The following is a 22,755-nucleotide window of genomic DNA, read 5'->3' on the forward strand; positions in this document are numbered from 1 at the left end:
TGTTAGCCTACCCTCTGGCACCTCAAAATACTAGGTTTACTACAGTGGATTTGGCAATTTTTATGATGGATATTTAATTTAATTAAGTATTTTAACTTTTATCTCAAGTAAATAAGAACAGATGCATTTTCCTCACCATGGAATGAGCCTGATGGAAAATGCATCCACTCTTAAAGAAGCACTTCACCCATTTCCAACCTTAAGTTCATATAAGTGGTCCTCTGTAATGCTCACAATAAGATGGCACCATTTCTGTCTCAGAGGTGGTCTTTGCCTGTGGACAGTTCAGAAACCTGCCTACCAGTGACATCATTTCAAGCTAATGGACATTGAAAATGATGACCTGTCATGTCACTGGTAGGCAGGTTTCTGAGCTGTCCACTGCCCTCCTGAACAGAGTAGACATGAATGGTGGCATGTTTTACGAGCATTAGTGTGGATCAATTATATGACTATGGGGTTGAAAATGGGTGAAGTGCTCCTAAGGCCACCTGCCAGCTTTCTTATTTATCTTTATAACAAGTTTTTTTTACTTTTTTCCCCAGCGGCTGCTCGTCAATTTGACCGAATTGCTATACAGGAATGCACTGCAGAAGTGGCTGCGTCATGGCACGATGACCTGTGCCACGGCCTGCTGTTCTGATGGCTCCCACCATTCATCTGAACGGAGCTGGCGATCACGTATCCGCGTGCACCCCATCCCCTGCACTCCTCCACAGTCACCCAACACAAACACCAAGCATGACGAATGTCCACTACCATGGAGAGGGTCGTTCGATGGCGACAGACATCCTAGTGGTCAGCGAGCCCCGACCTGACCTGAAGGCAAGATGGGAGGAGGCCCAGAGCACCTCCCCATCGTTCGACGAACTGATGGACCAAGCGGACGTGCTGATGCACTACGGTATATTAATCACAACATGAACATTAGTATTCACTCTCAACAATATTCGGTGTCCGGAGCGCTCTGCTTGCTGCTGAAACATTGGTAATTCATATTGGTCTTATAACTTCTGTTATTGGTTAGGGATTCACATTTAATTGTAACTAAGATTAGGGATTCATTAATAAAACATCAATGATGAGTAACTTCTTCTGTCTATTCTCTTGGGTCTGTGTCCTTCCTGAGCAATCCAAACGATCACGTTCAGAGGTTTTGCTACCAGATAACCAGCAGGTAACTTAGGATGTAGCCTCTAACAGCTCCCACCTGTGGGGGAATGATGCTCTATTCATATACTGTAGGTGGCCCAGCCATAACAGAAGTCATGTTGAAATTGTACAGGTATAATTACAAACTGGAGTAATTTAATTTAACCTGGTGGTCAAACTGGATGTCCACGTACTTCCCAAAGCGACTTGAGTTGTCATTCTTCAGGGTTTTGGCATTTCCAAAAGCCTGGCAGGGGAAAAGGAGTGTCCCGGAGCTTAATTTAATTTAATTTTATATCTTTTTTTTTTTTATCCAGCTGTTTGACACTTTAAAAGCCATAATGTTTCATGTTTTCATATTATAACTTGTTTAAATAAAGTGTTAAAGTTCTACATTGGGGTTTCTATTGGATTTGATTAATGTGTACAAACTTATCACCTATTTTATAGGTGATATAGGTATCATATAATTATGTTTCATTGCATATATGTAGATATAGGTACATACAGGTCATATATGTACCTATATGTTACATACAGGTCATATGTACCTATATGTAACATACATAAAATTGGCACCTTTCCTATATGTATATGTACATATATGCACATATATGTACATATATGTATATGCACATATATGTACATATATGCACATATATCACATATATGTACATATACATATAGGAAAGGTGCCAATTTTATGTATGCGAACATATATGCGGTCCTATATTACAAACATATATGACGCATATAGGTTCTTTCCATGTGGGAAGCAGATAGAGGAGAAAAGGAATGGCCGACTGCTATTGGGCCAAGAAAGAGCATATCTACAAGCTAACGTGTCGCAACGCGTAGCTTGTAGATCTGTTCTTTATGGCGAGCGACACTGTGGAATTGCAGTATATGCAATTGTACACCTGTAAGGGTCCATTTGGACCCCTTGGTAATGTTGTGAACCAGCAGCTTAGCTCTTATCAACTCCAGATCTTATCAGGCCACAACTGTTTACATATATTGTGGAGGTGATTTGTTGTGTTCTTGGAAGATACAGTATTTAAAGGCCAGTAAACGATTTTGAATTGTGTGTTTTTGAAATATGTAACAAATTGTATAATGCAAGTCAATGAAAGACAGAAACCTTGTCCAAATATGGAGTTTGTCAGTTTTTGTCAATATGATGTCAGTCTTTCCCAAAGCTCACACGCAGCACCCCTCTGCCATGCCAGGTGCCACCTCATTCACCGGCTTCGAATGCTATCAATGCATTGAATGGGAGATTATCACGTTTTATCAGACCTTTGAATGGGCGAGTAGGCGACGAGTAGGCGCGATTTAGACCTACCCGCGATTTGTCAGACCATTCATGGGGCGTAATCAGGAGCTACTGACCTACTTGGAGGCGGAGCAGTCCCCACAACAATATTTACGATTCTGTGCCTATCGGTACATAACTCGAACGGCGCTGAGTAGGCACAGGCGAACGTCACACCGTTCAGGACGGCAACTCGTCGCTTTAGCTCCCTCGGTGGTCCTTTACGGGGTGACAGTTCACCTGTGACTGCGCGCCTCCGTCATGGTCCGAAACCAAAACCAAAACCGAAACTGAACTATTTAAGTCATCTCCGTTGGTAGGTCAGTATGTCTTGATAACACCCAATGAATGGTCTGATAAATCGCGGGTAGGTCAGTATGTCGCCGATTTCGCCCATTCAAAGGTCTAATAAGAGGTGATAATGTCCACCGAATCAGGTGCCTCATTACCTTATTACACACTTTTTGGATTTGGAAATACACTCTGAGAGCGCACACTGACTCTGAGTGAAGCCTGATTTTCCGAAACGTCTGATTGAGTCAAACGTCACTAGTACTCGGGCATAAAAGAGCACCCTAGATAGTTTTTAAGTTGCTTGATTCAGTATTTAGATATTTGATATTCATTTTATCATAACGCCCCATTCCTATACAAACCCATTGTAACTTCAAAGTCCATTTTAACCTTGTTAGATTCATTGAAAACACCCGTCCTTGGTTCTGGTGACTGATATTGTCCTTCTAATGTGTGAGGAGAGCGTGTTTTTTCAATTTCTTTTTTCATTTATTTTAAATAAAAATAATGAAAAAAATAACATAACATGTATAACATGCAAGCAAGCTGTGCCACTTACATGGAATGTTATATTAGTTACATTATTTGTTTTGCTTACTTTGCAACTGTCTGCTAGTTTAATGGTTTTATTGGCTTAAAGGGATATTTCACTTTCAAAAAAACTTTTGGTCATTTTATCGTCTACTCAGGCCTTTGTGAACCCCCCAGACAGTTTTTAAGTCGCTTGATTCAGTATTTAGATATTTGATATTCATTTTAACAGACACGCCCCCTTCCTATACAAACCAATTGTAGCTTCAAACTTCATTTTAACCATGTTAAATTCATCAAAAATACCCGTCCTTGGTTCTGGTGACTCACCCTGCCCTCCTGATGCGTGAGGGGGCCGTGTTTTTCCGAGAAGTTTTTTCATTTATTTTATTTTATTTTTTTATTGTATTTTATTTTTTTCATTTTCCAAAAAAAATATTTAAAATAAATGAAAAAAGTAATTGAAAAAACACGGCCCCCTTGCGTATTAGGGGGGCGGTATGAGTCACCGGAACCAAGGACGGGTGTTTTTGATGAATCTAACATGGTTAAAATGGAGTTTGAAGTTACAATGGGTTTGTATAGGAAGGGGGCGTGTCTGATTAAATGAATATCAAATATCTAAATACTGAATCAAGCAACTTATAAACTGTCTGGGGGGTTCACAACGGCCTGAGTAGATGATAAAATGACCAAAAGTTTGTTTGAAAGTGAAATATCCCTTTAAGTAGGCAACTTTACAGATTGCGTTACAGAGTACCGTTTTAATTCAGTGTTCATAATATGTTTATAGGATGATATATTTGAACTGTATTAGCCATAGCCTACTGGTGACAGTAGATTGATACCGTTGTCTGTTGAAAATGTTTTGATCTGTGAGCCCACCTAACTGCCACATTATCTGTAGCCTACCATACCCTACTTTTCCATTCACCTCAGTCTTATCTTGTAATAAAGAAATCATCATGCGTCATGTTGGAGGCTTTTGTGCTTATTACTCCTGACCAAAGTCTCTCTCTCTCTCTCTCTCTCTCTCTCTCTCTCTCTCTCTCTCTCTCTCTCTCTCTCTCTCTCTCTTCCTCTCCACGCTCTTTCTCAGATCATCACCTGTTCAAAGCAGGTACAGTTTTTTTATTCTTCTTTTAGACCAACAGTGTACTGTTGTTTTCACAACTTAAAGAAACACTTGTATGAGGGAGTATCAACTAGCATGAACGCTGTTCAACTAGAAGACATTCAACAACAAGTCTGAAGTCTACAGATAAAGAACATGGACGGACTGGACTCACTACATGTAAGAACTGTACCAGGAAACAATAACAAATATTTGATGCTATTGTATAACTGTAATAAAGATGCAAGCTTTTTAAATGTGTTCATTAAAGGTAGGGTACGTGATTTTACTTTGTTAAAATAGATGTTAAATAGCTTAATATTGTGATAGAAGGCTACTCATTGCTATTGAATGATTTTTGGTCTGAAAATGCACGCAGTCCACCCATCTGTCGGCTGCCGTGTTAAGTGGTCAGATGCAGTGTGCCACGAACATTTTTGATATTGTATAGTGCAGTGTTTCCCAAACTGGGAGTCGCCCCCCGAATGACTTTGGGTGGTCCCTAGCCCTATTCGGAACCTCTCCCTCCGCTGTATAGCTCAGAGATTAGGTCCCACATTACTCTGTGCCTATTGGGGGGGGGGGACACACCGGCGAATATTTTCCACTATGCATGATTCTTACCCTTTTCTGCACATCGTATCCAAAAAGTAAAGGTCGTCCCCCCTGCTCTCAGATGTTTTAACTTTTAGCGGTGAAGAAAATCTAAGCGACGGGTTGAAACAAGCGTTTAAATCGCTTATTTAGTCAGCCTGTGGCCAGTCAACCCCCGTTCACATGCGCAGTAGTAGGCTACTGCTCCCGAGATTGCATTGGGAAAACATGTGGAACCAAGTCAAACTAAATGTAATGCCTACATTTCCAAGTGCTTGTCAGGGTGGGGGGTCCCCAGTTTTCAATATGATTATTTTGGTGAAGACCAGAAGGAAGGTCATACTTTTCAAAAAACAAACAGCCAATTCCTTTTTACCGTGCAAATAATGTTATTACTTCATAAACCCATTTTTTACTGGTGGCCTATATACAACACTTATGATTGAGTTGAACTTATTTCCTGAACTTTTTTTTTTCCATTCACTTCAGTCTTATCTTGCAGTAAAGAAATCATCATGCGTGTTGGAGGCCTTTGTGTTGGAGGCATTTGTGCTTATTACTCCTGACCAAAGTCTAACTTTGGTCTCTCTCTCTCTCTCTCTCTCTCTCTCTCTCTCTCTCTCTCTCTCTCTCTCTCTCTCTCTCTCTCTTAAAGAAACACTTTTATTAGGGAGTATCAACTAGCTGGATGCTGTTCCATTACAAGCCATTCAACAACAAGTCTGAAGTCTACCGATAAATAATTAACATGGACGGACTGGACTCACTACATGTAAGAACTGTACCACAAACAAATATTTGATGCTATTGCATTACCATGCACCCATCTGTCGGCTGCCGTGTTATAAAGGGCAAGACCACTTTGGTAGAGGTTTGGGTTGTGTAGTTACCTTGCCATGATGTACAGAGCCGAATTTGGGGTTGTGGAGGCCCCTGGGCTTGAGTCATTGATGAGGCCCCCCTACCATAAAATGATAAAATACAACTACTCGAACTATATATAGGAATTATGACACATGCATATTATTGGCATAATTGAAAGCACATGAGGAAAAAGCAAGGCCGTACACTGAGAACAACAGGAAAAAAAGTTTGATGACGTCTCATCCCATTGACACACAAAGGGGGACCACACAAAGACTGCTTGCTGTCCAACAATGAGCAACTGTACATTAACAATGTACAGTTAAAGGTAGGGTAAGTGATATTTTTGGGTTAAAACAAAAAGTATTTTGTTAAAAGGTTAAAGCACTATATTCTGATAGTACTCATTGCTATAGAGTGTTTGTTCAGTAACAGATGTCTCCCCGTCTCTCCAGCTCTTTAATAAACAGAAAATACATTTTCTGGTAGGTGTCAAAATCTCAGCCAATCAGGAGAAAGTACCCATTTTTAAGCTTCATTTTTATAGTGTTCCAGTTCAAATTTTGCCTGCTCATTTCTTAGTGTCATCACTTCCAATTTCACTTGTTTAATCTATATCCTGATTGAGTTCTCTATCCTGATTGGATAAAATTGGAAATGAAACGAAAATGCATTTTCTGTTTTATAAAGAGCTGGAGAGACATGGAGACTCCTTATATGGACAGGACACTCTATAGTAACGAGCACTATCAGAACATAGACCCATTTTGCAATTATTTGAATAATTGCAAATCACTACCCTACCTTTAAGTGCAGAATGATTCAGGCCTGACTACAAGTAAGACGCGCGAACGCGGGAAGCGAACGCCAACAAAATTAAATAATAATGAAAAGAAATCATCTAAAAAAAAGTAACCAATAAAAAAATATATAAAAAATAGAAAAAAAATCTGCGTTAAAAGGAGCATCTTAGAAAAATACAAATTCACAAAAGAAAAACTTCACCCACTTCCGGGGGGCGGAGCCAAAATCCGAGGCCGAAGTATTTGTTCGTAGACCCCCACTTAGGGGGGGTAGAAAAAGTTTCGGAGCGATTCGGGCACTTTTCATTTAACATGGGGTTTCAATGGGGAGTTTTCAGGAGCCTTCTCCGGGGCGTGACTTCAGGGGGAAGGGGCGGGCTTAAACGCAACCTTGACAGGTGTGTTCAGTTTTCAAAGACCTTTCATTTGATGTATGTACGTCTATATTGGACATTTACTTGGCTGCACACAGGGCTGAGGATTTGAACCACACATACTGCACACAGAGATACAGACACAACCCGAGCACGGTTTCATAGTAAGCTCCACTTGCGCGGAGGCGCGCCTTCGGCGCGCCTCCTTCTGCTGCGTTCGCAACAATACAGTTAAGTGCAGCAGCATGATTAGGCTACTGTCAACAACAACAACAAATACCACATGGCTTTTGGCTACTTTCAATTGTTTGGTAAATGAAACTGTACATGACGTACAATAGTGGTTGTACAACTTTATAGCATGTGGGTCTGTCTTTATTGTCTCTGCCAGGCCGAAAGGCTGGCAAGAGGGGTATGTTTTACCCCCTGTCCCCTGCAAAACACATTTCTTGACAGTACTCCTACAGATTTTGTCCAAACATCACGCAAATCGGTACACAGTATCTCTATATAACGAAGCTGGTCTTTCAGATCTTTCATATTCCATCCTGATTGGCTTAAAATGGCTTCCAAAGTTTGCAGGAGTGCTCCATTTTGAACAAAATGACTCAAATCATGTACACAGGACGCAATTTCCGTGAAATTTTGCACGCACATTCCCACTATGCCGAGGAAGAAATACCACTTGAATCTTTTTAAATCAGCCTCATGGTGGCGCTTTAACAGGCCGATATGTGTTTTTACCTACAGCTGCACCGATCTGTGTAAAACTTTGTATGCGCACTCCGTAGAGGTCAAGGAAAAACCTTTGCCCTGCATTTTTCACATCTGCCTTCTATAGCGCCAATATTACTCCTTATGATTTTATCCTAATTTTACGCAAATCGGTACACATGATCACTAGTCATTTTTCATATTCTGTCCTGATCTAAAGTTTGCAGTAGTGGCTTGTTTTGAACAAAATGCCGCAAATCATGAATGCAGCATCCGATTGAGGTCAAACTTTGCACACACACTATGTTGAGGAACAAATGCCACCCTTTTAACATTGGCACTTTTTCTAGTTTCTGACATAAGTTTACGGGCTCATGTTGGTTTTGGAGTTTATCACAAGCCATAGTCTATGTAGTCTAGTCCAGTGGTTCTCAACCTTTTCAGGCCACGACCCCCCAAAATCATATTTGAACTGGGAACCCCTCAAAATAATCATAATAATATATGAACTGGGGACCCGCCAAAATAATCATAATTGAACTGGGGACCCCCCACCCTGACAAGCACTTGGAATTGTAGGAGTTGAGGCATTACATTTAATTTGACTCTGTAACACAGATAAATATTGTGAAAATAGCCACTCTACAAGCTTGTAGATCGGCTATTTTCACAATGTTTGCCTCTTTCTTATATTATTTAACAACGTGGCAGATATTTGACCAGTTATAGGCAATAGTTTGTTATGGTCTTTTTTCTTCTCTTTATTTATTTTGGTATTAAAAAGGTCTTAAAAGTCCTTAAATTGTCACTTCACTGTCATCTGGGGACCCCCCAAAAATCATGTGGGGACATGGTTGAGAACCACTGGTCTAGTCTAGTGCACCTGACTGTTGCAAGTGCAACAACAGCAACAAGACAGACACCCGACAAAAGCAGCGTCCAAGTGAAGTTAAACAGTCATCTTTAGGAAATATTTTCCACTGCCGTGGTTTCCTACAGTGGATGTCTCTTTATCAGCTATGGTTTCCAATCAAACTAAGCCTCTTATTTAAAAGCGAAAATTAAACTTACCTGGAGTTTATAAAATAGCCTTTAAAAGCGACCCAACGCAACGCACATCGCTTTGATGTCAATAATATTATAGGTTCCATGGAGGCCAGCAATATTGAATAATGATATAAAGTTGATGCATTTATCCAACAGGAAAAAGTCTGCAGCTTCTGACAGAGTGCAGGTCAGAGCTGCTGTCTGGCTCAGACCTTGTTGGCACATCAAAGGCAGTCGGCACAGATCATGGGAGAACTGATGGTCACATTGAAGCACATTACAACACCAATTTCACCGGATTTGGATCGTCGAGTCAGGCTATAGGCCGACTTTACAATTTGATTTAAAAAAAAAGAAGAAAAAAGCAGCCCACCCTAGCCCAATGGTAAATCCAGCCCTTACGATGTAACTCCAAAGGTGGACAAGAGATTGAAAATAATTGCTCCATTGATTAGAAATTGATCATTAAAAATATGCTCCTCATTGACTTACATTGTACGCTGAAACAGCTCTCAAAGTCACTCTTTTAGCACGTAAACAAACACAAACCAAGTTGATTCAGACAATATAGAACATCACCAAACCCAGTAGTTTATTTCTAATGAAAATGTCAACTTCCTGCGGATTTTACTATTTGAAGATCCGGTTCTGTGTTTTCTTCTTTATAAAAATAGCAAAATCAAGTTAACATTTGTATTAAAGAAAAACAGTACTGGATTTGGTGATGGTCTATATTGTCTGAATCAGCTTTGTTTGTGTTCGTTTACGTGCTAAAAGAGTGACTTTGAGAGCTGTTTCACCGTACAATGTAAGTCAATGGGGAGCATATTTTGAATCATCATTTTCTAGTCAATGGAGACATTATTTTGTATTTCGGTAACTACACAACCCAAACCTCAAACAAAGTGGTCTTTTGGTCAGATGGGTGTGCCGCAAACATTTTGAGATTGTCTAGTCAGTGCAGTGTTTCCTAATCTGGGAGTCGGCCCCCAAATTATTTTGGGTGGTCCCCAGATGATTAGCTTAATGTCAAACATTGTTTTCTCATTCAACAGTAAAAAACAACTACATACAGTATAAATGTTTACAGGGTTTCTGCACAATCTGCAATATAATGACTTTTAAGACCTTTTTAATACCATATCGGCCAAATTGTCTAATATTACGTATAAGAATCTACAAGGCAGCTGAGCTTGAAGTTCGTCTATTTTCACAATATCTATTCGTGGAACCGAGTCAAACTAATGCCTGGTCCCCAGCTCAATTATTATTATTTTGGGGGGTCCCCAGCTCAACTATGATTATTTTGGGGGGTCGCGGCCTGTACAGTTTGGGAACCCTTGGTCTACTCTAGTGGGTTGGGACCCATATTTGGGTCGCGGACCATTTTTTATGGGTTGTGAATATCCCCTTTTTTTCGTTTCCTACATAAAAAATATAATATATAAATATATATATATATATATATATATATATATATATATATATATATATATATATATATATATATATATATATATATATATATATATATATATATATATATATATATATAGTTTCAAAAGATTAGCTAAAAAGTTTGGGGACCACTGGTCTAGTGGGTCCCCCCTGATCCAGGATATGTTCAGAAGTTCCACTGAGCTAGTTTCTCAGCTAGACATGTCGTGTAGAACACTGCCCTCTGCTGGAATTATCATGAACATGCAGCTCCTGGTGCTGAATGCTACTGGTGTTAGCCTACTACATATTTGGTCTTTTGGTCTCTGGTCTTCTGAATGGAGTTGAATGTCACCATGCCAAACACTGCATCACTTTATTACACTTCATAATTTAATAATACTCAGTCATTTAGACAGACCTACCACAAAGTGTGTGTGTGTGTGTGTGTGTGTGTGTGTGTGTGTGTGTGTGTGTGTGTGTGTGTGTGTGTGTGTGTGTGTGTGTGTGTGTGTGTGTGTGTGTGTGTGTGTGTGTGTGTGTTCTAAAGGCACTGGAAGGAAGTTCATTTTACTATCATTCATCTTTATGACACAGCTCACACAGTAGGCTATTGTAACAATACCCATAGACATAATACAGTAACAATATAATACCCCCTATATAAACTATACATCTCAAAATTGTCCTTATCATGTAATAATTGTGACAGGACTACCTATGGTTATGTGTGGTGACAACTACATTCAATGTAGGGGTAAAACTGGGTGGAAACAACTTGGAAATAAAAAAAATAACACCATAGGGCGCTCTGTGGCACAGTGGTAAAGTGTCTGCCCACCACCACAGAGTGTAGGGGTTCAAATCCACCGTAGTGCTTCTGGCTTTGTGGTCTATATGAACACAATTTAATTCGGGGGAGTTAAGCCAGGCGGAGAGGGTAATATTTGTCACTGAACGTAGTCATACAGGCTGGGGGCGGAGCCTGTCAGCGGGGAGTGTTAAGCGGGAGGAGTAGGACGAAGGCTCTACGTCCTCCCTGTGGGGGCTCCTCACTGGCAGGGGAGTCAGTAAGATACCACAGCAGTGACAACACACAGACATGTGTGTGGGGAGGAAATAATTTGCATAACAACTAAATTGGGGAGAAAAAAAGGGTTAAAAATCACCAAAAATAAAGGACAATAACACCATTGCAGAATGAATACAGTGACTTTAGGGCAGTGGGCCTTCATATAAAAATTGTTGTCCATGTTCTCATGAGTTCTTCTATGTTTTGGATCTGCAGGGATCAACCTCAACTACACCGAGAGTCACCATCATCAGCATTCTGCAGGAGTTGGGAAAAGAAGACTTCCAACTGTTCAAGGTCAGTGGTACTAAAAGCACTTAAGTTAAAGTAGCAATACTACGATATAAAGATGCTGTGTTACAAGTAAACGTTGTATATTCAACATTTTTACTTGAGTGAAATTACAAAAGTATTGATCTAAATATACTTAAAGTAACAAAGTAAAAGTACTGACGAACTACAAATGTTTTTTGAAAATAGCCGATCTACAAGCTCACAACATGTTGCGTGTTGTGAGCCTGTAGATTTTTCAAATAGCCGATGTATAAAACAGGTCTTAATTGGTTAATGTATAATGAAAAAGCTGTCAAATAATTGCAATAGAGTAAAAAGCACAATATCTGCCTCTGAGATGTAGTAGTGGAGAAGTGTAATGGAGTATTGGACATACTCAAGTAGAGAAGAAGTATTTATAAATAGTTATTAAAATTACCTTCCACCACTGTTCAACTTATGTATGAGCGGCCATGGCTGAATGTGTAGAGAGCCCCCCCCACCCCCCACCCCCCCACACACACACACACACCTGAAAACAGAATTACTTCTTTAAATTACAGTTTCATCTCCGTGAACGTAAATCCATCCCCTGGAGCCAGCTGGAGGACGCTAACATGATGGCCACCAGTGATCTGATCACACAGACCTACCCTGAGAAGGCTCTGGACATCACAATGGAGCTTCTGAAGAAGATCAACAGAAATGATCTATTGGAGACGTTTTCATATGTTGGGCCACCAACCAAAGGTAAATGATAGGAGTGGTTCACAAACATTTTCCCCAAATTGATACAAGTTTGACCGCGGACCCCCATTTGAAAAGATTACGTGAAAGGTACGGCTGCACGATTATGGTCAAAATGATTATCATGATCATTTTTTATCAGTATTGATATCATGATCATTTATCACAATCTTTCAGTGAGTTTAGTGACAAAGGTTATATAAATAACACTGCTTTCACAATCATGTTGTATTACTGAACATTCATGCTAATGTACACATTTTTTAATAAAAATAAAATCGGTCCTTCTTATTCACCAAAATTCTTTGCATCTCAGAACGAATACCAAAACTTAACACTAAATTAAATGAACAACACACTGCTTTCACTTTTACATTGTCCCTGCTAATTTACACATCTTTGCAGACTTAAATACTGGTTGTATGATGGATGTGAATACAACTCTTGAACCTCACTAGTTAACGTACATTTTAACTGATATACTTTGTTGTACAACAGTGTCGTGCACCGCAAATAGACGATCTTACAATGTGTATCACATTTTAAATCAATAATCGGACGATCATGTTCATTTATTTGTGGGAAGCGAAAATCGATTAATTGTGCCATAGTGCCAGGGACTCCTATATGAGAAGATTTAAGATAGGAAAAAAAAACAAGATCTAGATTGGCTAATTCATATTAGCTAAAACATAGAATAGGGTTTTAATAGCCATCATTTTCAAACTGTTTCTCATTTTGCTGGGGACCTCCTGGAACCTCCTCAAGGTAGAAAGCATTTAACTCACTTGACTATCGATTTTGCAGTTATAACTTCATATTTGTATTATAGTTAATGTTATAAGTAGGCCGACATATATTATAGAGTAGAAGTAGAACTTCTGTCACATTGAGGCATATGAAAAAAATGACTTCTAATTCTGAGTGCGTTGAGTGTTTTGATTTAATTAAGTTTGTTTGGACAACGCACCAGAGTGGTCAGAGCGTGGAGGTTTGTTACACGGCAAATAAAAAAAACCCTCTGTATTAAAAGCATACTTTTTTGTATTCTCTCTCTCTCTCTCTCTCTCTCTCTCTCTCTCTCTCTCTCTCTCTCTCTCTCTCTCCTAGCAGATGTCAGTGATGATGGAGAGTCTTCAGGTAGCAGTCTCCTCACAGCATCCTCACAGCCACCACTTAGGAACAACAAACGGCCAAAGCACTGGTCCACTTCTCTCCCAACTTGCTACAAAAAACGCTCATGCAAAAGTATATAAGTACTTCTACTTTTTCCCACCTTCACATGTCTCTCCTTTTCTAATATTCATAAAGTGCTATATATTTCTGCTCGCAATTTACTTCGGATGGTTCGTTTCAACAGCCAATCATCATCATCTGTGACAAAAAGTGAGCACCCGAGCGAGAGAGAGAGAGAGAGAGAGAGAGAGAGAGAGAGAGAGAGAGAGAGAGAGAGAGAGAGAGAGGACAGAAATATTAGGCCACAACTTCTTACCGCACGTAAATAGTGTCTGCATGTGCTCCTGCCTACAAGTGCCTGTCAGGGGTACTTGGAGAGCTCAGCAAATCGAGTGCACAGACAGGGAAGCAGAGCTCATTTTCAGCTTACGCTGTTGTGATACTTACTGTGATACTGTTGTGAACTCTCAAGTGACGTTTATGGGGGAAACATGATGAAAGCATTTGTTTTCGCATTGGTAGGTCAGGATTTTTTTTTAATACACATTTAAATTAAATTAAAAAATATATATATTTTAGAACTACATTTGAATGGCAATTTTAGCATTCCAATATTCCAATTTTTTTCTTCTTCTTTTTTCTGCGAAGTGGACGCTATGTCAATGTGTGTGCGACACCTCTTCTATATTATATTATTAATTCATTAGAACTCTTTACAACTTCTCCGTGTGTGTGTGTGTGTGTGTGTGTGTGTGTGTGTGTGTGTGTGTGTGTGTGTGTGTGTGTGTGTGTGTGTGTGTGTGTGTGTGAGAGAGAGTGTGTGTGTGAGTGTGTGTGAGAGACACACTGCAGGCAAGGGGGCGGGGGGCCGGGTGAAGTCAAGGCACAGACCGGTCGGCTATGTTGTTTAAGGACAAAGGACGCTTATGAGAAACAACAAAAATAAAACCTGCCTTAACAGTTGCGTGCATTAGCGCACAATGAGGCTAAAGGAAACATTCAGTCTAAATAACTAAATGTCCAGTTTGCTAATTCACAACTACTACTACTATTATTTGAAACTTTAAATTTCTCTAAATATTATACACTTTCACACCAGCCTACACAGCCAGCACGCCCACTGCATCCCATATGGTTTCAAGGTGGCCTAAACCATATGGGCCTCATGTCGGCAATGTCAGCGGGATCCACTTGGGTCCCAACTGGGATGCCCATGTGGGATATAAGTGGGTTCTATCTGGGCCTTAGGTGGCTCCCACCTAGGCAATTCTATGTGGGACCGAGGTGGGTCCTAACTGGGTTGCCCATGTGGGCTATACGTGGCTATGTGGGACTGAGGTGGGTCCCATATGGTTTCAAGGTGGGCTGAAGAGCTTTTGGAGAGAAATGAGACAGACTCTATAGAGCACTGCAGAGGGGTGTCCAGCTGATGCTCGTTGACGCTCGTTAATGTTATATACATCAAGGCAATTATGTTTCTGCACTCATTTTCGGTTTCGAACAAGTATATCCCTTTTGGTCCTAAAAACACAGCTTTTCAATTAATCGGTTAATCGATCGATTAGGTTATCAACTATCAATTAATGAATTAATCGATAATTTGCATCCGTAATTTTTATATATATATAAATAAACAAATTGACATTTCTAATACTTTTTTATAATCGACTGAATCGATTAGTCTGATTAAGCACTTAAAGCACCAAAAATAAATAATATAAAGATAACACCATTGTAGAATGAATACAGTGACTTTAGGGTGGTCTTCCATGTACAAATCTAAGTGTTTTCCATGTTCTCATGGGTTCTTCTATGTTTTGGACCTCAGGACCTGCAGGAATTGGGAGAAGAAGACTTCATACAGATCAAGGTCAGTGGTGGAAAGAGTACTCAGGATTGTATTTTTTTAAAGCGGCACTATGTAACTTTTTTGTATGCATAAAATGTAATTTTGTCCAATCTGTATGGTAGAGTATGTTAACAATATAACTTATATAATTGGGGTGGTTGTATTTTGTCTCCATGCTCTTCTCTTGAGACATTTAGATCGTGTCAATGGTCATGTCTCACCTAGACATAGGATCTGATACAAATTTTCACCTGATGGTCAAGATTCAATTTATCCCCTGAGCAAAATTTCTGTTTCTATTTCTGCTAATAGAGCTCTATTAGCAGAAATAGAAACAGAAATTTGCAGAAATCGTTTTCAAATCCGGGGTAGAAGAGGAAAGTTACATAGCGCAGCTTTAGGTTAAAGTAGCAATACTACAATAGAAAAATATACTGCTACAAGTAAAAGTTTTGTATTCAAAATTGTTAAAGTACCAGAGCAAAAGTATTATTTTGTTTAATTTAATTTAAATTTCAAAATGTGTCTATGACAGGATAGGGCCAGTTTAACATGGGGTTTAACTTGATCCTCCCTAAAAGCTTATAGGGCAGCTACACACTGTAGGACTTTTAAAGTGGTCGGGGAGTCATCAGATCGTTATGTATTTCACACTACATAAGTCTCTTTCTTTCTTGAAATTGTCTGTCATTTATCGTTGTGGTTTTCACACTATACGATTGATCGCCGACAAGGCATCACACACTGCAAGATATTTCACCGGGATGCAATCCAGACCCAATACATAATTTTTTTTAATTCCAATTCATTTTAACCGACATCTCACAAAAACGTGCAATGCTCCTGTGATATATGCGCGAGACAGGACGCTATTGATTGACATTAAATGAAACCCCATTCATACTGTGTGGTGTCCAGTCGGCGACAGAGCCAAATATCAAACCTGCTAGATATCTAGTATTCTCTCAAGAACAGATCCATCGCTGCGCTTGAATCTGTCGATTGCAGCGATAAGAACCCGTGCACATTGGCTACAAGTGGGCGTGCCATCAGATCAGGAAGCAGGCCGCGCTTTACCCAATCAAATGTAGTGGGCGGGATTTACATGTGTGCTGCTCGTTCCCCACTGGAAACAAACCGAAACTCATTTAACAATAGCGTCCTCGGAGCCGACAAAACCACGGAAAGTTAGTAACATTTTAACTTGCTCTTTCATCATAGAAACAAGTGGGCTTATAAATAAAACGATCCATGTTCTTTGGGAGAAATGGCGTTAGTGTTCCGTGGAGAAATATTGTTAGTGGTAATGAAAACATAGTCACACCACCAGAAGTGAAAGGCAGAGCACTATTATCGCTGCCAAATCCTCTCACAGCGCATTTCACACACATCGAGCAAAACCTCGGCGAGCAAAGCCCGATCTTGCGTCAGATCGGGTATTTGTCGGCAAGCGCCAAAAAGGGTCCCCGACAGCATAATCGGACCAAATATCTTGCAGTGTGTAGTAGCAACCAGTAGGGACAACCAGCAGCAGTTTGCCTGCTGATCTCGATGATCTTGAGGGGACATAATTTAAGGATTTAAGACATATAAGAAAGCGCTAACCCATTAAGAGATTTAAAAACAACCCTGCTTATTCAAATCTATTTGTGGTCTGGTAGTAGCAATAATTAAAGAAAATGTTAGGATATTAACTGATTTTGCAGACATGGAATCATTACGCTGCACCACTTTTATGTCCCATATGCCGTGAAATCACCCTACCATGGGGGGAGACGTAAAAGGCGATAGCCCTTGTTATTCATTGATATTACAGTTTTCTATGATGCATTCATCTCCACCATTATCTTTTTCTCTTGCAAACAGCACATTTTGTGATGCAGAACAAGGCCCAGTTGATTCAAGATGTTGCCCCAGTCATGGCTATAGTAGACAGTCTAGGAGACGGGGTCCATCCTGAGCACTATGCTGAGATTCACGCTGAGAAGACAAGCATGAAGCAGATGAGGATACTGTATTCCAAGGTGCTACAACCAGGGGGAACAAACACCAGAGCAACATTTTACAATGCTCTTAAACAACACCAACCCTACCTGTTGGAGAGGCTTGGTAAGATCAGATGTACTGCTAAGGGCAGGTACACACTGTAGAACTTTTAAAGTGGTCGGGGGTCGTCTGATCGTTAAGCATTTCACACTACAGGAGTCTATTTCTTGAAATCGTCTCTCACATATCCTTGTGGTTTTCACACTACGATTGGTCACCGACTAGGGATCGCACACTGTAGGATAGTTCACTAGGATGCTATCCAGACCCGATAAATACATTTGTTTTTATTTGAATTCATTTTAACCGACGTCTCATGAAAATGTGCACAGCTTCCGTGATATGCGCGAGACCGAGACAGGACGCTATTGATTGTTGAATTTAAATAATTAATTCTCTATTTCTCTGTATGTATGTATCTCTCTCTCTCTCTCTCTCTCTCTCTCTCTCTCTCTCTCTCTCTCTCTCTCTCTCTCTCTCTCTCTCTCTCTCTCTATCTCTCTCTGAAACAAGTCAACCAGCTTAAAAGTGCTCAATGAAACTCAGAAACAGTGTTGCCATGTCCACTTATTATAAGCGACTTTGGGCTTGTTTTTCTGTAGAGTTGCTTGTAAATATCGGTTGTTGCGGGTTGCGTTTTTTGGGCTTATTTGTGTAGTTGCTTATTTGGCCTTGTTTCCTAATGTTGTTTAAACCAGTGGTTTAAACAAGTGGTTTAAACAACAGTAAACCAGTGGTTTAAACAACACATAATATGTATTTGTCCGCAGACCCCCCTTCTGAAAATATGTTGTGCCATCATAGACCCCCATACAATATTTGTGTGGATTTGGAAAATATTCCACAATTTTCTCAAGATTTTTCTTTGAAAATAGCTGCGACGAGTTGTGAGCTTGTAGATCGGCTATTTTCAAATATCCAATGTATTTGTAAATAGGTTTAAAGTACTCACGTGGCCTTTTGTTGGGCTTGTTTTCATAGACCTGGTTGCTTATCTCTCTCGCAACATCTGGCTACACTGTTCAGACAAACGGCGTGTGTCACACGCATGCTGCACACACAAAAAACCTTGAAAACAGTCGGGAAGCCATCGCCGAGCGTAATTATCGTGGCCGTATCCTCTCGCAGAGCCTTTCACACACAGCGACCAAAACCTCGCCCGATCTGCGTCAGATCGGGAGGTTTTGTCGGCGAGCGCCAAAAAAGGTCCCTGACAGCATAATCGGACCAAATATCCTGCAGTGTGTACCTGCCTTAAATTCTCTCTATTTTATATTCACTAAAATATAAAATAGGGCTTTAATAGCCATCATTTTTAAACTGTTTCTCATTTTGCTTGGGACCCCCTGGAACCCCCTCAAGGTAGAAAGCATTTAACTCACTTGACTAGGCCTACGTATGTTATAGGGTGACCACCCGTCCCGAAATTGTACCGCCTGTCCCGCGTCCCGCACAAACGGAACAATGTCCTGCGAATCAAAGATTCGAGAGAGAAAAAAAAAACTGCTATTATATATATTTTTTCTCCAATATATTAGCGTAGGCTTATAATCTGAATATTATTATGGGGATATGATATAATCCTATAGCCTACTAGGCTATAGGATTATATCATATCCCCATAATAGTATTCAGATTATTCCCGCAATACTCATTGACGAGAAACGCACGCAGCCCCAAAAAAACAATCGCCCCAAAACACACTCGCCCCTATTTTTTTCGCCGATCGAGGCCGCCGGATATACCTGGGGCGAGTGTGTTTTGGGACGAGGCGTTCTTGTATTATATCCCGGCCACCAGCAGCAACATGTGATTCATTCACCGGCTTGTTTACAAGTCGAATTTGGGGAAATAAAATAATCAGGAGCTCAACAACATAATAAGAGGATACAAGAGCTATCTGTGCTAGACCCCCGCCGACTCAAACTAACGACCACAGGAGTTTATCATCAAATCCAAAGATTCGTTGTGAATAATTATAAACAAACAACCTCCTGGTGCTTCCAAGTTGGGAGGAGTGTTTTCACCCAACAATCTTCACAACGATCCACCCAACGATCGCTTTAAAAGAGAATTAGTAATATCATATATACTGTTATGTCAGGTGTTACACAGACTCCTTCCTTCTTCTCAATGAGAAGACAAGTTGAGAATAACCTGGAAACTCTGATTTGAAAATCTCTGATCTGAAATCTCTCTCTCTGTGTGTGTCTCTGTCTCTGTCTCTGTCTCTGTCTCTGTCTCTGTCTCTCTCTCTCTCTCTCTCTGTCTGTCTCTCTCTCTCTCTCTCTCTCTCTCCCTCTCTCTCTCTCTCTCTCTCTCTCTCTCTCTCTCTCTCTCTCTCTCTCTCTCTCTCTCTCTCTCCTAGCAGATGTCAGTGATGATGGAGAGTCTTCAGGTAGCAGTCTCCTCACAGCATCCTCACAGCCACCACAGGATGGTAAACAATCATTTATTTCAAAGGGAGATGTTTGCATGTATTAAAAAAGGAAAACCCAGAGTCAGTAAAGGTGTCAGAAGACAAAACGTTATTTAAGATTGAACTGAACATTGCTCAATGTGTCAAGAGGTTAATTTGATTATTAAAGTCACAAAACAGACTACTGTAGGCTTCTGTTGTCTAGCGATACAATGGGATATGTCACATTCTGTGAAATAGTGTTTTTGTTGTGTGAAGTTAACAAAAGATTATAATTTACATCAATATCTAAAAGAACTGTTCTCTTCCTTACAGATTTGCTGGTGGAAACACGAGAGAATGCACATCCGATTACATTCTACCAAGCCAGGCTCAAAACTAATGTTGAGGACCCATTTGCTTGTGTACCTGTAGGGACAATCCAAATGACGGATAAGAAGCTTTTTGTAGAATGCTATTCACGTCTCAGAGTCATACATTTGGATGACGCAGAGCTCAGCAGTGAGCATGAGGTCACACTGATGGACCTGAATGAAGCAGGGCAAGAGATCCAACTCAGTGAAATCTTTGAACACCCTTCTGGACAAAACATTCGCATAAGAACAGTGCTGTCCATTGGTATCGCAGGAGTTGGCAAAACCTTTCTCGTACACAAGTTTGTCTTTGACTGGGCAAGGACAACAATTCAACATCCTCATCTCATATTCGTGTTCCAATTCCGGCAGCTAAATCTGCTGAAGGGTCAAAGGTTTCGTTTGGCACAGCTAATTCACAAATGCATCAACGCAACTAAATTCATCCCAGAAGAGGCTCTTAATTACATCTTCACAACGCTGCAGATGTCAGGAATCTCTAACTACGACAAGAGTCCCTTCAAACTTCTGTTCATCCTGGATGGATTAGATGAAAGTTCCCTTAAATTGAACTTCAACATAGACCATAACTGCTCTGATGACTTCACAGAGTCCACCTTACTGGAAGAGCTGCTTGTAAACATCATACAAGGTAAACTGCTTTGCGGTGCTCACATCTGGATAACCACACGCCCTGCAGCAGCCAAACGGATCCCCTCTGCCTTAGTTGACACTGTGACATGGGTGCAAGGGTTCACTGATAACATGAAGGAGGAGTACATCAGGAAGAGATTCGATGAGAAACGGGCTAAAATAATCATCTCACACCTGAAGGCATCAAGCAGCCTCCACACCATGTGTGAAATCCCAGTCTTCTGTTCAATCACTGCCACCGTTTTGAAGGACATGTTGGATAAAGGAAAGATAGACGTTAAAGGGTTAGGGTCTCTGCTGCCAGAGACCCAGACTAACATGTACTGCCACTTCCTGTTGGTTCAGACAAGGAGGAAGAAGAGGAAGTATGATGAGACTGAGGTGAATAAAGAAGAACTTATCATGGCTTATAGAGCAGTTCTTCTGAAGCTGGGCAGGCTGGCTTTTGAACATCTACAGAAAGGCATACTTATTTTCTACCAAAAAGACCTTGAAAAATATGATCTTGATATTAAAGAGGGCGCACTGTACTCAGGACTGTGCACAGAGATCTTTAAAAGAGACACTGACTGCTTCCAGGAAACCGTCTACTGCTTTGTTCATCTGAGCATTCAGGAGTTTCTGGCTGCAGTTTACCTGTTCCACTGTTTCACAGAGAGGAAGATGGAGGTACTGGAAACATTCCTGGATGACAGGTCTGACCACCAGAAGCTGTTACCGAATCCCATGTCACAATTTGAGCTCAAGTCCATGGATGACTTCCTGAAGAAAGCCATGCTCAAAGCATTGAAGTTGAAAACGGCCACCTGGGCCTCTTTGTCCGCTTCCTTCATGGCCTCTCACTGGAGACCAACCAGAGACTGTTAGGATTCCTGCTGGGTCAGACAGAGAACAGTCCAGACAACATCCAGAAAACCATCAGGAACCTGAAGGAGATGAACACTGAGGATGCCTCTCCTGACAGCTGTATTGCCATCTTCCTATGTTTGATAGAGATGAAGGACCACACAGTAAAACAGGAGATCAACAAGTACCTCGTGTCAAACAAGAGTTCAAAGAAGGAACACTTGGTCAAGTACCTATCAACTATGCGCTTCTTGCGGGGATTAATGGCAGTGATGGTGAAGCTACTTTCAAAGCGTAGCTTATAAAGCTACAAGTAGCTCACCATGGCAGTAGCTTGATCAAGCTACATAGCTACCCCTGGAGAAATGTAACTTGTAAAGCTACAGCTACATAGGAGAAAGTAGCTCAGCTACTTTTTTTTTTTTTTTTTTCAGCGTTAAATTGAGAATGTATGTGGTGTATAAGAAACTAAATATAATATCCTACAAAAAAGCTAGCAGAAATATGCCTCTCAACTGAGTTCTATTTAAAAAAGGTTGACATTTTCTTTAGTAAACATCTGTGTTCATAAAGTAAAAGACTAGAGACTTAATTACACAAAAAAGAGGATAGTGATATTTGATCGTCAATCTTAACACACAGACAGTCTAGTCTTCTTTAAACATAAAACTGTAATGACACTTATTGTCTGCACTTATTATCTAATTATTCATATGTAAAAAAAAAAGAAAGACTGGTCTCTTGTATAATGATAGCTACACCTTTACACATTAACTAAACAATGTTACATTCTCTCTGAAAGATTCCAGCTACCTGGAAGGAATGCTGCATAATATTTTATTTTTATATGTCAACAATATCTGAACAATTGGGTCTATATTTCTTTAGATGCCATGGCATAATCTCTTGTTTACGCGACACATGAGGAGTCTCCCAAAGTTCTTAGGTGGTTCCGTTTGGCACTCATCCATGCCAACGCTGAAAAGCCGCAATAACTGGCAATGTTGAAAATGAAACAGGTTGTCAAAAAACGCACAGTGAAATTAACACCTAAAGCACACTACAAAAGGAAAAGAAAATC

At 40.3% G+C, this 22,755-nt stretch overlaps 1 protein-coding gene across 1 annotated transcript; it reads left to right on the forward strand.

Moving 5' to 3' along the window:
- Positions 1-741: 741 nt before the first annotated feature.
- Positions 742-21,979, forward strand: LOC308086343 (uncharacterized protein; the record flags this gene model as incomplete). The annotated part of the gene is made up of 6 exons (XM_080429864.1): positions 742-904; positions 11,528-11,608; positions 17,223-17,465; positions 19,771-19,842; positions 20,137-21,291; positions 21,597-21,979. The coding sequence occupies 6 exons, from the start codon at positions 742-744 to the stop codon at positions 21,977-21,979; spliced, it is 2,097 nt and encodes a 698-aa protein (XP_080285990.1).
- Positions 21,980-22,755: the final 776 nt, after the last annotated feature.

The sequence above is a fragment of the Gymnoscopelus braueri genome, assembly GCF_963280865.1.
Source record: "Gymnoscopelus braueri genome assembly, chromosome: 6".
NCBI lineage: Eukaryota > Metazoa > Chordata > Actinopteri > Myctophiformes > Myctophidae > Gymnoscopelus > Gymnoscopelus braueri.